The sequence below is a fragment of the Syngnathus typhle genome, linkage group LG4 (assembly GCF_033458585.1).
Source record: "Syngnathus typhle isolate RoL2023-S1 ecotype Sweden linkage group LG4, RoL_Styp_1.0, whole genome shotgun sequence".
NCBI classification, from domain to species: Eukaryota; Metazoa; Chordata; class Actinopteri; order Syngnathiformes; family Syngnathidae; genus Syngnathus; species Syngnathus typhle.
The window spans coordinates 13,755,825-13,773,352 of NC_083741.1; the positions used below are offsets into that span (position 1 = coordinate 13,755,825).

The 17,528-nt window shown below is 39.8% G+C and overlaps 1 protein-coding gene across 2 annotated transcripts in view; it reads right to left on the minus strand.

Moving 5' to 3' along the window:
- The window catches only part of galnt18b (UDP-N-acetyl-alpha-D-galactosamine:polypeptide N-acetylgalactosaminyltransferase 18b), a 44,638-nt gene extending 27,329 nt beyond the window's left edge, over positions 1–17,309 (minus strand). Inside the window, exon 1 of one of the 2 annotated variants that reach the window (XM_061276022.1) lies at positions 16,814–17,309. In XM_061276022.1, the coding sequence (XP_061132006.1) occupies positions 16,814–17,057 (244 nt within the window). In that variant the 5' untranslated portion in view covers positions 17,058–17,309. Of the gene's footprint in view, positions 1–13,319; positions 13,544–16,813 lie in introns of those variants that run through there. The other variant, XM_061276023.1, reaches the window with a different exon arrangement.
- Positions 17,310–17,528: the final 219 nt, after the last annotated feature.

Consider the following 17,528-nt stretch of genomic DNA (forward strand, 5'->3'; position numbering starts at 1 on the left):
ATGTGTGGAAACAGCATTCTTTTTGGGTGGGGGTGCTGTGGTGCAGCACAAAGTAACAATACATAAAATCTTGAACAAACAAACTAAACTCTAAAGAATAAAATACCAGAAATTCCATTTGATGCAGTCACAAAATAACGATCCTCTTAAATGGTCAGTCAATCACAGTACAACATGGTTGAAGTAAAACAACAGTGCTTAATTCCGCTTCCATTGTTTTCTGCTTCCATTTGTATCCGCCAACTTTAAGTTGGGATGCATTGACTGGATTCTAGACATGCTGAATTCCACTGAGTAGACTTTAGAAAGTCACCTCCCATCTCCATAAGCTTTGTAGCAAAGCGCAAACCTTGGCACGGTTACAGAAAATGCAAGAACACAGTGGCCTCCACAAATGTAAAATGGTCACTCTGGCTCAGCTCCAAGTATAGAGACGAAAAGAAAAATCCTGAAGAACCACCATGCAAGAAACTAAAATGTACATGCATTTCTTGAAATGCGCATTGATTGTTACACTACTGCTGCTGCATGCTGACAACAAAGTCACATGGATGAGAAGAGATAAAAAGATCTCAGGATCAACTTGACATCAGACAGGCGTTTTAAACAAATCTGCTTCAGCAGTCCAAACACAGGCAGACATTTTACAATTTATCCTCAGCCACGGTGTCATTTTGCATATAAAGTACAGACATCAGACACTTAGTTGCTGTCACAATGTGAATTAAATTTTCCTTCAGATGGCAACGAATAGGCAGGATAAGACCTTGATGCTGACTACAGTCTGATCTCATCATTCTTGTGAATCACAATTGAATATGTATTCGTTGGTAAGGAAAAAGCTACCGTACAAAAAGTGATAAAGTATTTTAGAAACCATTTGACGTCAGTCGTTCTTATGCAGAAAATCCACCACATGCTGTCAGTAATATTTTTCCAGTTGCATCTCTGCAGTGCAGACGAATTTAATTCTGCACATTGTGTTTTTCCTTTTAGTGACAATGTCATGGGGAGCTACTTTCAGACGTTTTCAACGGCTTGCAATCCAACAGGAACATTTGTTTCATTTAAGATGGGATAAAACAGGGGTGACGCATTTCTCATGGCCTTGTCAGGTACCACCAGGCGGTGTGTCATGCTTGAATGAATGGCAAATTCCACGTATAAAAGCTACACATTGAGCAAAGTGGGGAGGTGGAGCTCATGAACAAGGTTGGGGCGTTCATTGGGAATTTCTGGAAAATCAAAGTTGCATCTCACGCTCCCACGCCTTACCACGCCACCACCACTCCGGTCGACGATTACGTTTCAGCGCTAGTCAGCATTTTTCAACTCTTGAAGACAGGCATTTGCACAAGTTCAATGTCGCCTCAAAAATCCACAACAAGTGATAAGTGATGTTTGGTCCACCACTGGCAGGTGCTCTGCAGCTAGAGACGAGTCAGGGGTGGGGGTGGGGGGGGGATTGGATTGGGTGGGTTTACAGTCCCTCATTAGGATGCATCAGAGGCTGGCACATCACATTGACATTTTCCTTTTCAAAGCGGAAAGGTTGTGTGCTGCTTTGTCTTTCTCTTTGTTTATTCCCTAAAGGGGATATGCAGCGGCAGAATTTAGTAGGAGGGTCATGTTTACTTGCGGCATCCTTTGTCATCTCTTCTCCTTTTGTGCAACTCTCCTCATTAAACCCAGAAATTGCTTCTGCCCTTCAGAAGGATAGAAAGGTCCGCTTTTGTGCTCTTTCATCTTTGGGCGAAGCATTGTCGTTTTGAAATTCTTTGTCATTAGTGTAAAGAGTTAGCCACTACACGCTGCTTCTGAAAGAACGGGGCGATTTTACTGTCAGACCATGTTGTGTCCTGCTCTTTATACTTTACACCTGTGTCACAGATTGCCACTGTTAAATACTATGTTATCTTCTAAAATCTTTATTTATATGTTTATATTTAAATACTTTATAACATCTTTACTTATACTGGTTCTAAGTAGTTAATTGGGAGAAGTTGTCGATTAATTTAATCATCAACAGTTGCTTAAGCAATTAATTTTGACATTTCTAATCAGAACTGTTGCGTAAATGTCTTGATAATTTGTGTTTTTTCCATCTTCACTCCATTCTAAAAGGAATTGTCTCATGCTCTGTATAAAGCCCAAGTTGAACAAATGTTTTACTTGACAGAAAAAAACATTCAGCATGATAACTCACTGTTCTTTAGTTAGAAATATTTTTCAAATGTTTTCATTTTGACTGAGGTCTTTTTGGGTAGAATTTGCATGTTCTACAATTGCCTGCGCTGGTTTTCCCTGGTGTCCTCCCACATTCCAAAAAAGTGCATATTCGGTTCAAATGATTGTGAAATGTTGTATGTCTGTATGTGCCTTGTCGTCTGGATAAGTGCGAGAAAATGAATGGAATGACAATAACTGAGTGTTTGTCTTTTTCTCCCATCATACAGTATAGTATGGTATCTCTCAAAAGAATGACGTCTACAGGCAAGGCCAGACTTTTGATAAAAAGGAAACGTGTGCTTTCAAAGTGGAAACCCTTTAGAGCGCCAAAGGCATTTGGAAATCTTTCAGAGATAAATGCAGAACCTCACAAAATTCATATCTACTGGGAATCACTGACTCACCATTTTATATGGAGGCCGGGGTAGTTCTTAATAAAGTGGAGTGTCAGTGAAAGCCTCTTGAAGCACCCGTGTGGGATATAAAATCAGAAATACATTTCTGAGAAGTGATAAGAGAAAGTAGCCTATGAACCAGCAATGTGAAGACATCTGTCCATTCACTCATCTTTCTGAGCCAATATTCTGACGGTTTTACTGTAAGATATGATAACCCTTCACAAAACTCATCATCTCTTTATGTCCAAAGAAGAAAAATGTTTATCAGAAGATACGTAAAGTAAACAAGCTCATATTCAGTAGTACTTGAGTATACTTTTAGTCATCACTAAATACTAGGACTATGTTTTGCTTTTACTTGAATTGTATTCATCTAAAGTCACAATACTCTTACTAGGGTGTCCCTTAACAACTTTTCACTTCTGATACGATACCGATATTGCAGCTGTCCGATTCCAATATCAATACCAGGTGATACTATTCAAACAAAGAACAATATCACCAACAGAAGACATGAGAAAGAAAACAGCAGGCATGAGAAGAGCAGGAGGAGGAATGGACGGCTAAAATATAAATGCTAAGATCAGAAATTTTGGATGTAGACTGATATAATCCGATACTGTTTTTTTGGGCTGATATCTTGTGAGAAAATTAGAGTTGCATACTATAATTCTCACTTAAGCTACTGTAGAGCCAGCGGGATATTTGCATTGCTTTGAACGCATTCCCAGTATGCTTTTTTTTTTAGGCTGACTGGTATCCTCTTGGAATATCTGTAGTCTGGTAAATTAGTTTTTACATCAATTCTTACACCACCACTTTTTGGCCAAATGCAAGAGTGTATCTCGTGTAGCATTTGTAATTATGTTGGGTCAATAGAAACAGAAATGCAATATCAGATGTATTATTTGCTCTTGCCATATCAGTGATTGTGATGAAAAAAATGGAAGTCGTGCATGCTCCCCATCTAATTGGGACAGGGTGGTGGCAGCAGTAGCTCCAGTCTGCATGACCTGATTCTTTAGTTTCCTTTTGAAAAAGCAGCTTTTATTTGGTTACATTTACTTGTCATTTCAGAGCTGATGAAGGCAAAATAACCTGTCACACTCGGCTCTTTTAGGGGATCCTTATTTGTAGCTTGCCCTTGATTTCATGGAGGAGACTTTTAAAGAGTCCTTTGAGGTTTTTGTCTGTTTTTATCACCCAGCATCTTTTGAATTCCTGGTATCAAACCACCGGATCTTTTTTTTTGTCTTGTTCAACACAACAAAGTTAAATATGAGGCACGGTGTTGGTGAAGTGTCAGCACATCATGCGTGATAAGAGATTGGCTGCTGAAAAGCAACTTTTTACACAGCGACCAGTTCAAAGTTTTCCTGGAATTGCTGCACTCTCGCTGTGATTGAAGGTATATGGATCAATATGTTCAATGGTGCAGTCATTGGCTGAAGAGGAAATGTTGTTGGAGGTGTTGAAGTGTAATGTCATCTGCTTGAGGACAACATCATAATGGACGGAAATAAATGCAAGGGATGGAAGTAAATGGGTCACTTGCAGGCTTGTAATGTAATAGACTGCAAATATATTGTTTTACTGTAGGAATAGTCACATATCTGTACTTTACTTTGGTATTTATATTTCTGACAACTCCACTACATGTCTTAAATAAAATGCATACTTTTACTTTGCTACGTTAACACTAACCATCTTCATTATTTGTAACTACAAGATATTGCAATTTCAAATCAGTTCACAGTATCATTTACAAACATGACATGGAAATTACTTCATACCATCAAAACACTAAAGGTTATCACTCTAATAATGCACAGACACTAAAGAAGCTATATGAGAGTCAGTCCTTGCTTAAAGTTTCTTAAAATGTGGATGTTTTAAATATCTTTGCTGTTTGACAGAATGATTCAGCCAAGTGGCAGTAGACGGCCTGAATTCTAATATGAATCTATTGGCTGCTTGTTATTAGCGTATTGTGTAAGATCAATTTCAGGGTTATTTCAACCCCAAAGAACCTGCAGATGGATTCTCTTTGAGAAAGTGGAGAAAAACATTCTCTGTTGGGAAAGCATCACCTTACATACACAGTCATTAAGGATTATAATAAGATAGGAAGATGACATACAGGGAAATAGTGCAACATCCAAAGTCTCCAAAGCTGGAGTTTGCCAACATTTTGTAGGGAAATATGCAAGCATAAACCTTGAAACTACCTAATATTTTCCAACAGCAAAACACTCCCCAACATGCTAGAATATGTATAAGCTGCCACATTAAAACATTCCATTAAACCAGAGGTCGTCTGCAATACATGACTAACGCAATCTTTAATACGAACAGGTTCCATTGTATTTCACAATAAGCACTATGAAATCTAGAAACAGCTCTGCTAATTTGAAGACATCATGTAGAACACAAAACTGTAAGAGTTGATGGATATTTTCGGCACACCTCACTTGAAAATGTGACAGACATGCCTTCAGGTTAGCACTTTTTTTTCTTTATACACTCCTCAACATCTTTTGAGTGCTGGCTTCTTTTTCCAAAACCACCTTCTCACTTTCTGATGGTGAAACAATGCGACGTATAATGAGCTCCAAAACACTGCTGTGATGCAAAAATGAGAACCAGCATAGCGCTTATCGCTGCTCAACAGACAACGGCACACGATGCTCGACTTTTCCACTGTCTGTTTGAAAGACTGGCCGGTCGGACTGAACCGCTTCTGGCTAGTGGCTGATGGCGGCCCTCAGAAGAACGCTTCCAAAATGTTGCCTCACTGCTGGACCCGTCATGTTTTGTTAGAAAACTGCAAATGCTTGCAGAGAGTCGGGTGAGAGAAACAGTACACAGATAGCCATGGGGTAATATTGTTATGTTATTATTTATCAGGAGAACATTCTGCCTGGTCCCACGAACTCAAGGAGCACAAACAGAACCAGTAGTGCGCACAGGTGGATTGCCATTATAATGCGGAGTCACAAGACCCTGAAGCAATAATAGATTGGACTATTTGGCGCTGCACTTGGTTTGCTGCCTAATCAGCGTGAAGCCGCATCTAACGCCAAGGGTAAATAAACCGTTTGGAAAATAAAGTTGACTGCAAATATTGCACACTGTCCAATTTATATACGCGATACAAAACAAATTTGTGGGAAGTTGGTGTATTAATACATACATGTTTGACCTTTAGGCGGGTGTTATCTGCAGGACTAAAAAAAATCGAATTCTCAAATTATCACCCTTGAAAATAGAGCTCAACCGTCAATCAAATATTCCCTCCACCATCTCGGGAAATGGATGCCACATTGTCAAGCATGTTACACAATAAAGATGAAGATGTTATTGTGCCTTCTGTCTTGTAAAAGAGAAAAGGTAAAATTCTTCGAAAGCCCCTCTTTTCAGGTGATGCTTTTTGTTTCCTGGAAGAAAAACAAAAGCTCTAAAAAATGCAACACATGCAAGACACTGTTCCATTTTTCTACAATCCAGCAGAGACATCCCTGAGCAAATACCATCTGAGTTCTTCAGGGAGATTTTATACTGACTTTGCTTCAGCACTGTATCACCTCCTCAAAATGGATGGAATCTATTTTTATGCTAAGCATTTGCATTCTGGAGGAATTTGTGAATATTTGATGGCTCCAGCTCTCAACAGGAGGAGGGAGACACAGACAGCTGGAGGATGCTGGCAAACCGCTTCAGGCATCAATTGCTCTTTCATGTGCCACCTAAATCTGTTGTGTGCTCAGAGTGCAGTTCATTTGAACCAGTAGGGGACTGAGGAACAAGACAAATATTAGAGCCAATGCAAATCAAACATCTTGGAATGTCAACTAAAAAGCAAAGTGTCATTAGGTTCAGTAAGGTTCATAATTAACATACTTTTTGCTGTGTTCAGTTTAAAATGGTTTTGACTTTTTCCGATCTTACAGAATCCGTGCTCCAATATTTAGCGAACGTACCTCAGCAGTTGGTTGACAGAACAGCATAATTAAAATAAACACGCTGGGACAACTGCAAGAAGTTGCATTGAAGGAAAATACGGAATTATCCCAAAGTGCATCTCAAAAGTTTTCTTTTGAATTTTTGCTTTAAAAGAAATTTTGCTTTAAATAGAATTATCTGCAATCTTGACTTGAAAAAAACAAATTATACTTAACGACTCATTATATTATTAGCGTGTTGATATCATTCAGTGATTAGTAAACATTCGATGCTGAGTGATAAGTCCGACTCGTCAAACAGCTAATCGGGGCTGTGGTGTGTAATTTGATTCCCTTTTATTTGATTGTGTTTTAAATCATGGCATTCCTTACAAGTTGTCTCAAAGCAAAACACACCATAGAAACAAAATATAGTGGTTACCCCCAGATTGCATCATGTGGATTCCAGAAGGGTCCACAAGGTAAATCCAACAATGTAGAAGGCGAAGGAAAGGGGAAGGCACCGAGGTGACGCCACAGATTTCATACAAAAAGATAGTGTCCCCAGGGCACCTTCTTGTGTTGTAACGTTGTAACATCTTTACAACATCTGCTGTCAAACACCATTTGGAGGCACTTTGCTGTGAAATGGAATAACGTGGGCTATAAATTCAACCTGACACTTCCTCACATTCTACCTGTTTCCTTATTCAATATTTAAAGGGAAATGATTGTAAAGGAGCCTCCCCTTATATCCTGCTTGAGGTCATCTGGAAAAATCTCGATGGTTCAGCTATACAAGCAATTTCGAAGGGGTTATTTCTAGACATTTGACACATCACAAACTCCAAATCTATGTGAGCCATCTCTTGGTTAAAGTTTTTGTCTTGAGAGCCGTAGTGCTTAAAAGATTTGTTTGTTTCTTGTTTGAATAGTTGCTTCTCTTTTCGGTCGAATTAATATGCAAAAACAAACTGCATGACTTCTAAAGAAAAACATGTCTGCCTCTGCACAACATTCTATCAAAACCTGCTTATGAATTTTAAAAACATCTTTTTGGCAGACGAACAAAGAAACGAGTGTAGGAACATGCTGGAGAGCAGAAGGCAACTTCAGTGAGAGGAATTTCAAACCACCTGCATGTCTCTACATACATCTCGGCGTTCCTGAAGAAAAGGAGAGTTAGTGGCTGTCAGTGCTGTGGGAAATAAAAAGTAGGCCATGAGGACTGTAATTATTAGTGTGGGCGGAGACGGATCACACATCAGTGAACTCTCCATGAACTTATAATCACTGTTTAGCGCATGTAATATTATCGATTCAGAAGGCGGCACAATCTTGCCCAAGAGCACTTTAGTATGCTGTTTTAAAGGTTGGTAGATTTGTGCAGGCTTAACTCAAGTCATATGCACAGTGCGGTACGTAAAGGAGTCCCTGCTTGAGTACAATTTAGTTGTATTTAACTTTGATGTGAAACCCATTTACATTGAAGATTTAAGAACTGTTTGGTTTTAAAGTGCCTGTAAAGTGAAAACTAATATGGCTTGTGATTTTAGCATCCCTGCCAAATCGGAATGACTAAAGAGATAACATATAAGTATATAAAATGGGGCTTGAAAATCATTAAAAATCAAGCTGTTGTCTCTGCTCTCCAATACTGCCACATTGTAAAAAAAAATCTTGAAAACTGAAATGGTGAAAAAAAAAACTGTTCAATGCTATTATCTCGACAAGTGACTACTACAAGGTTCTCAGTCTTTGCACACGCTTTGAGCAATTATCTTCCAACATGTTTAATGGATTTCGAAACAAATCTCCAAATTCACTTGACAGGGCCTTTAATTTACTCTGAGTGCGTCCACTGACGTATAGTATACTCTAAGTAGACTCAGCCAAAGAAAGCTTTTAAATGGAGCAAAAAGATTGACATGATCATCATCATCATCATAGCATCAATGTTTGCTTGTGGATTTGCGAGGACGCGGCTCATCACTGCTTGGCCGCACTTCCACTTTTTATCGCGTTCACTGATGAATTCCTAATGAGCCAACGGTGGAAGCGTGCACTTTGATGGAAAATCTCAATTATAAGTAGCTTTGATGAATATTGTTTCTGGAGCCACAGTAAATCACGTCTACCCTGTCTGGCCTCACACTCGAATCCACCCCCCCACCTCCATCATAACCTCCATCTGGAAGTGCTGACTCAATAAAAGTGAAGGATACACAGTATAAAAATGACAGCTCGAGCCCACAGACTTAAACTGGAGGTTTGTGCTGAGCGGAAAAGACGCAGTATCACTTTATTTTTGGATGCTTTAAATATACCGCGATAAAATGAGGCAAAGCAGTTACTCAGCAGGTTACCTCATTAGATCAATTACGTTTAAGGTATTAGCTTCGCACACTGACAGCTTTATACGTACATTGGGTGCTCATTATTGATTTGTCAGGTCTGTTCACCTTGCGTCAAAGGACTTAGCCAAGCAAGTGGTGACGGGCTTTCTTCACCTTTTAAATAGACCGCCCTGGTAAAAGTCATCATGTCAAGATTGCATAAATTGTGAACATGCTCTGAATATATTTATGACCAATGTTGTGCAGCTAAATGCAACACTAATCAACCTGAAAATGCCAACAGCCTACTTTGTATTCATAATTAAAAAATGAAAAACACAAACTTGTCATCGGCATTTACCGTGCTACTGCTACAGTGAAACATGCCGCAGAAACTGCTAATTACCTGGAGAACCAAGTTTTCTAAAAAAGGTTTTAAAATGTATAACTGTCAAAAAATTGTGATTTGAGATGCAAGTTTAATGTGTGCTGTGAATATGGTCAGAACTCAAAACAAGAGCATGTTACTTTTAGCATAGGTTTTCTGTCTTTCTACTGAGTTGAATGTTCATTAAACAAAACACATACATGAAAAATAGATAAATGAGCGGTCATCCTTTTCTGGCATTATTCAGCCAACAAATTCCCCAGGTTCGAGGTATCCGTTTGCAGGTTTAGCATCAAATGAACCTTTGCTCATGATCTGGTTGCGTGTGTGACTAATTGCATCGGACATTCAAGTTTCAACTCAGAGAGACGTCTTGAGTGCTGCGCGGCGTGAGGAAAAGACAGCGTACACTTGTTCATGCAGAAGATGAAAAGATTGAACATAATTGCTAGGGGTTGCTGGAGATGTAGCCCACTTACACATTTTGCGACATTAATAATAAAAACATGGGCAGAGGAGGAATGTGAACGAAAATCACTGATGACAAATACTGAAAACATTTGGACAAAAGCAGAGAATCACTCACCATTTTTCAAAATTGTGTTAGACATGGCTTTTCAAAACTGTCAAATATTCCTCCAAATTAATTTAATTATACCATCACATGCCCTAAAAACACATCAACGCATGATTTGAGTACAAAGATACAACAAACACCAATGAATGTCTTTTCTAAAAGATAAATTAAAAAATGATTAAGCCGATATAGTGGAAACACACATCAACGCATGATTTGAGTACAAAGATACAACAAACACCAATGAATGTCTTTTTTAAAAGATAAATTAAAAAATAATTAAGCCGATATTGTGGAAGCAAAACGAATGCCAAAAGGCATGAATGTAATTTTTGCTGCGAGGCCTTGATTAATTGTTGGTCTGTAAAGATAACTAAAACACAATATGTATTTAAAAAACCCACGTAACTGCTTTTAAATTTTATTTATTCGATAGAAACAAAGGAAACATAATGAAAATAGCACATTTCTGTCTAACAACTGAATTCATATTCTTGTTGCTTGTTGAAAAGGAGAAAAGCAAATTGAGCATATGTGCACTGGGGAACTTTATCTATTTAGTAGAATTTGCCAAGGGACATTTGCTGAATTGCTACTTTATGCCTGATTTGCACTCGGTCATGATTTTCTCGACTGGATTCAATGTAATTAATTGTTTTCATTAGCAAACATCCTCCAGTGCATCCATATTCCTGTAGCTTCAATTTAAGCAAATTTCTACCCGGCTTTGCACTTATCACTCCAGACGCTCTCCGTCACAGCATTACCGCCGACAGGCGCTGTACTGGAATATGATTCAGACTCTTAATAAATTGAGAGCACAATTTTTGTAGCAACCAGTGGAATGAATTTCAAACACGGAGAAAGCTGAAGAAAAATCTTGAGGTGACAATTGACACCCTATTGATCTCAACGATACGACTTCATTCACATAAGGACGATAACATCAAGTGATTAACAAGTCACATTCACCCATGGATTTTATCGAAGCTGAAGTACTTTTATTGGGACGCCGCTATGGATTCTTTACAATTATATGTGAATTTCTCCTGGATATTCTCTACAACTATACTGACACTTTTTTTTTAGTTCTTTGTATCGCCAAGGCAGCAGTCAGTCTTAAACCTGCAGTTTAGAATCTACGGAAAAACTTACAGCACAAAAAAGGTTGGTTAACATAACCAGAATAAACCATTGTTAAATAAATAACAAATCATTGAGTAAAAATGCTTGAAATAAATTCATTGGTTTGCTATGGTCCGAAGCTTTTTACATTTTTAGAACATTTTTAAATATATTGTCCTGTTAGAAATAATAGATAAATAAATAAATTGAGGTGGAAATTAGGCTTTTATTGATTTAAATACTTGAAGGGATACTTTACGTATTTGGCAATTTTCAGCTGTTGCAGGCTATTATTTTATCTGTGATGAATTTAATAACTTCATTATTTTTTTATGTATAATTAAAAGCGCTCAGGGCTCACCAATGACGTTTCCAATCTGAGCCATTCTTTCTTAATTCTTGAATCGGAATACAGTGTTTAGACTAGTGGGGGCAGGCACATACAAGATACTGAGAAGATTTCGGCCCTGTGTTGAGTTTAACAGGGTAGCTGTGAAGTTGTTCTCATCATAATAATCCCATCCTGGAGAGCTGTGCCACAGCGGAAATCTTTGTGGGTGTGCTGTAGCTCAAACTTCCCATAACTTATGTTATGCACTTTTTTTTTTAAACAGTATATCCGGCTGAAGGTCAGTCAAGCAGTGCAGTATTTTTATTCACGTCCCTTCTTTTCAAACTGCAACTAAGTGAGCCCAAAGCATTGATTTAAGAATGGGAAAAAAAATTGGTAACTGGAAGAAACACGATTGTGTGTCTTTCCAAAGAAACAAATGAGTCTTTGGGCGATACTCTTTCAGGACTGAGCACTTCAAGGATCTTACTTGACCAAGTTGCATATCAAATCGTGCACAACACCAAGCCCGCCGCATACTGAACAATACACAAGCGCACATTCCCTGCTCTGATTCCTCACATTTATTCTGCCGCTTTATCTCATTGTCATTCTTAAAAATGGCATCAGATAAATGCCCAGATATAAATGTCGTCCAAATATGAGTGGAAGTGCTGATTAACTGAGCTTCTCTACTGATGTGATGGGCGGATTTGCTGGAAGCCATCTTTGGAAGCGTCACAATCATTTGGGGATAAATCATAGTTGTGGTAATCACAAGCTCCCGCAAGCCTCCTGGCCATTCTCTCTGGCGACACAATGGAAGACAAATCCGGAGAGGTCAAAGCAAACCTTCAAACAAACTGCTATTTAATGAACCTCCCCATTGTGAAGCCTTTTGCTGAATAAAAATGTCTGTCATGCCACCACACAGTGAATCTTCTACATCACAATCACTAGTTGTGCTTTGGAAAGAGGTGTGGGAATATTTGAAACCAACGAGTATTGAAGGGAAAGTTAACCATCTCTTCAATTCACAATAATGACCCCCATCAGGAGCAACTTGGGGGTTTCATATCCGTCTCAAGGATAGTGAGACTGGGGTCATTTTCCAGCTGCATGAAAATCCCCCCCCCCCCCCCGCCCCCCCCAGGGCTGACCATGAATCCCAAGTCTTCATCTTGGCCGGAGACTTAGAACAACTTTGCGAGAAGTGTTCTGGCTAGTCATTCAGCTTATGTCAGGTTGAACAAGGACAAAGTTGATGCGCAAGCAGAACCTCTCCCTGGTTCTTCTGGATGAATGAACAGAAATTCCCACAGATGCATTTCAACATCTTGTAGAGAAGAATGGAAGACATCATGGGTGCAAAAGGCCGACCGGCTCAATCACTCCCTCCTTCCATTTTCACTTCCTGTTGGCCTAATGGCCAGCTATATCATTACTTTTATTGATACAGTAATCTCATAATCCAAAAAAGCATTTAGAGTCGTTTTTTGGAGCTCGGATGACGTCATCTTTGGATTGGAAAGAACAAATGTTCCATTAGTGCCAAAGTGTATTAAAAGTGGGAAATGCTGTTCCGGTCTGGTTTTCCCAAACCAATTAGATACTCAACAGGGGATGTCACTTGCCTCAAGTCCACTGCATCACCTGATCAGCTATGATGCAACTGCGCCGACAGCGGAAAAATGGATTCAAGACACGCTCCACTGGAGCATCTGTATGATGACGGCATTTCGAAATTGCATTTGGGTAACAGATTGCAGTAAAACACCTGAATGCAAATGCATACGATGTACAAGAGGAGACATGACATGACATGCGATAATTGCTAAAAACATAGACAAGGACGAGTATCATTCAGTTAGCTGAGAATACATAGCAACATGGGCCTACTGCAGACTGTATTGACGTTTGGTCGTCACAATCGGATTCACTTTGAAATACACACAAAAGCAGAAGACGTCACAGCGCAAAAGTAAACAAATTACCTCAGTCAAAGGAAGCAGCATGGACCTGCTGAAATTTGGGAGGTGTTTGCTCACACCTCCAGGTTTCCTAATTCAGTGTTGCCAGGCCGTGTCCTTCACTTAACGAATACATTTCCCTGCATGCATACTGACGTTTACTCACTCTTTATTCCAAAGAAAGCCAAAAGCATCAACAGGCACAAAGGACACAGTGTTCACTTTTCTCTGGAGTGTGAGCAAAGTGCCGACACAGAGTTGCTAAATTTTTCCAGGACTTTTGCTCGCAGTACAGTCGAAGGCAATGAGCACAGTGTCACAGCTCTCGTAGTGGGCGTGTGCAAACCTGCCAGCCAATAAATCCCCCCAGGCGGACTACAATGTGATAAAAGACGGAGTTCAAATAGCTTATGGGCTGTTGCCATGTTGCTTTGTCGTGGCAACGGCATACTTTGCAATGTCACACTCCTCCCACACTGCCCATCTGACACCACAAACCCATTTCTTGACAGGCCGCAGCAAGCCGCCTCAAATAAATGTTCCGTACATGCTCTTTAGTCCGGAACCATATATCGGCAGACTAAAACTAAGTGGTAGCTCGGTAGATATGGTAATCGTACATCTGTGTAGAAGTCACATCTCCAGCAAAATGCCAAGGTCGGAAACCATAAAATGAGAACATGGCTTCTATACTTGTCCCACTACGCAATACAAGTAGGAAATATATTTTAAGGCTGACTTGTGAAAGTGCACTAATGACCGTCTCTGCAGCCAGCTGATTCTTGATACCGCTGGCATGATTAGTAATAGACTAATAGCTTCAATACGTGCTCTTGGGGCAATTAAATGGGAGCTCCAAACAGTGGCGTGTCCTCAAAGTGACATGTAATAATGCAATGACCGTTGAAAATACTACAAGGAAGCCTGAGTCATCCCACCCATAGTTTAAGTCAACAAACAAACTGAAAAACGGGAGCTAATATATATAGTGGCTATTAGTGTGATGCATGTTGTTGCCCCTGGACTTTGCTTGGCATTTATGAAATACAAAAGTTCCAAAGGCGCCTTCCACAACAGCCATAATGACGCCGGTGCCTGCGCACGTGCATCCGAGATTGTTTGATATACAAAAGGAATGGACCAAACTAATTACAGGACGTCTGTCATACTTTTAAAAGTGGCACAAAAAGACAATGACGCTCCAACCAGCTGACAAACAGGTGCTTATTGTCTCACGGGAGAAAAGGAGCGAAATGAAAGATGTAAATGAAATCAGGTGAATTTTCGCACATCGATGGAACGATGATTAAATGAGAGGATTAAATGGAGTGAACTCGGAAGAACATTTGGGCCTGAGGATCCCAATTAACAAGAGCTCAATTGCACGTTTGTTCAAACAGACATCTATGTAACGGTGGCAACCACCGTACCTAACTGAGGATTTTGTATAAGTAGAGCTGATATTTTTTACAATGCAAAATGAAATCTGAGATGATGGAATTAGAAGTGTCAGTGGAAGAGGCAAACAAACATGCCGAAAACAAACAAAATGTGCTGAAAAAACGCCCTACGACCTTGTTGCATGTGGCCAAAGGTACAATCCTGGTGGAATGCAGTGCTTCCTAAAACCCTTACCAAATCCCCAAGAATGAATTCAATGAAAGCCGAAGTCAACTGGGGCACCAGCATAACACTTCACCTGACAGGAACATTTTCGGTGGCAAACAAAAAAGGAGACATGGCTCCATTAGGAATGTTTAGCTGAGCTTAGCTTTAAACGTCAGCTCTGAACACCATGAATAGATTCTTGTTTGCGTCTCACTTTGCCACTATTGATGCTATTTCTATGACATGAGATGACAAGATGAGCTTTTTTAAAACACCCCAACAGATAGAAATTAGCTGTGTGTAATCAAGCATACAACAACAGTAGACCAGAAGTGACTGAAAGGCTGGAAGGAAGCAGAGAAGGAATTCCAGGCATTTCTATCACTCAGGAACATGTCAGAGGTGATAAATCTCCAAGGTCAGCTATTTTTAAACTGTTGGTTTCATAAAATTACGAAGAAGGTGGAGGTTAATGGAGTTGTGACACTTTAACACACACAGTACATGATAAAGTGTTATGAGAACATTTTCCTGCCAGTGATGTGTTATGATGTCATACTGCATTTTCTTTCCTTCCACTAAAAACAGACTGCTGCTTTGAGCTTAGGTATTATGGAAATAACTTGAAAAGTGCAACCATTGAAAATCAGAGGAGCCCTTTTAAAATGCACAACATAATCAGTGGAAAATCAACACAGAAAGAAGTCATTTACAAAATCAGCTTCTGGCTCCCAAATGTTGCACATTTTACTGTTGTAATTGATTTTGAGGCTGTTACGCAGGCATGATGAACAATTAGCATTTCAGCCTTTAATGCACGAGTGCCATTACACTCACACCTCCCTTTGCATCCTCTTTTATGATTCAATTAAAAACACACAGGTGCCTTGAATCGCCCCAAAAACCAAAACACTTTTGTAACGCATTTTTCTTAACACAACAAATAGAGTGCTGTAATATCATACTTTATAAAACACCGAGTAATGACACAATTCTATCCGATTAAAAAAATTTTTTTTCCAGTTTTTGCCTCTTTTTTCTTCACACTGTGCGTCATTCTCGCGCCTGCACCATGGCTACCTGAGGGCAGTATAAATAAACATACGGGTACAGCGGAGACTCAGCTCCTCTCTCAGCTACTCGGTACGACAATAATATTTGTCGTTCTTTGCAAAGGATAAAGAATGTATATTCCTGTAAGTATTGTTACTATTTTATCTGTCAACGTGTTTTGCTGCACTTTTTGTGCTCAGACATCCAATGTTAAAAGGTAACAACATCGCCACATAGATGTAAATTGTTGTGCGCCTCTGGAAAAGAATTTTCAGACTACAATCGGGTTTGAATTTCCCACGCTCTTTCTGCGGATGTGTTAACTCGTTCTCAGAGTCACGACAAGAAACGATTATTTTGCCGTAATGGATTTATACATCTCCGCAGGGAGACCACCATCCAGCACCCCCCCAAGACACCCACAATTTGTCCGTGGTCGGCTAGAAAAAAGGAGTGTGCAATTTCTTTTTCCGTCCCCTGATGGCAGTAGCGATTAGAAACTCCAAATCCTATAGAGTGCAGCTTTAAGGTAATGGAGGTTATGTGGATGTTTTAAAGAAACTTAATGCTTTTTGTTTATATTACGTAGGTGTCAAACGACTCAAAAACCACCTTCAGTGTGATGCACTGCACTTCTAGAGCCATTTAGATATTGGTAAATTGACAATATCAATCAAAACTGAGCAAAGCATTTATTTAAAAGCATATATTTTATAATGTACATTAGGTTGTTTGCACACATATGCAGGTACACACCCGAGTGCTGGAAAAAAAAGCCTTCACAACTTTCCTCTGCAGGTGAAGTCGCGCATGAGAATAAAAAACAAGGCGGCTGATGGTGATCGGATATGATTTACCTTGTATGTGTTGGTTGACCACATTCTCCAGGCGATCAAGTCGCTCCATGAGCCGGAGAGTGTCTCCGGATCTTTTGTCCCCCTCCACGAACTTTCTCTCGGGGAAAGGCATGGGCACTTTGATGTAAATATTGGCGATGTAATTAGTCACCCATCCGACGTAGAGCAGGCACACAATGTTGGTCATGCCGCTCAAGATTACGCATGTCGACACCAAAGTTTTGGTTCTTCTCGTGCAAGCCATGCCAACATCCCTCCATGCAGGTTAAAATTCTTGCACAAAAAATACGTCAATTTCAACAATGAAAAAAAAAATGTGATAAAGTGAATTTAATCCCAGCGGTTAATCAAAATTTGGGGGTGCGCAATCTACAGGTGAACGCTACCGCTGTCAGCCCATCGCAAAGATCAGCACCGGCAGGTCCAAGAACATTTGACGAAGAGGGAGCGAAAGAAACAGAGAGACGGCCAGCGTCTCGCTGCAGCCAATGGGAGGCGTCAACATTTCGGGCTCCGTGCAGCACGACCCCCCCTCCGCTTGCGCGCGCTTCACAGTTGCTCACTGGCGGCTCTTGGACCTCCAGCATCAACTACTCTTACCGTCTCATAAATAAACCCTCACTCACTCTTACTCTCATATGGATATTTAAAAAAAAAAAAAAAAGCATTATATACTGTGTTGTTTTTTTCTTTATTTCCCAGAATGAGCACAATG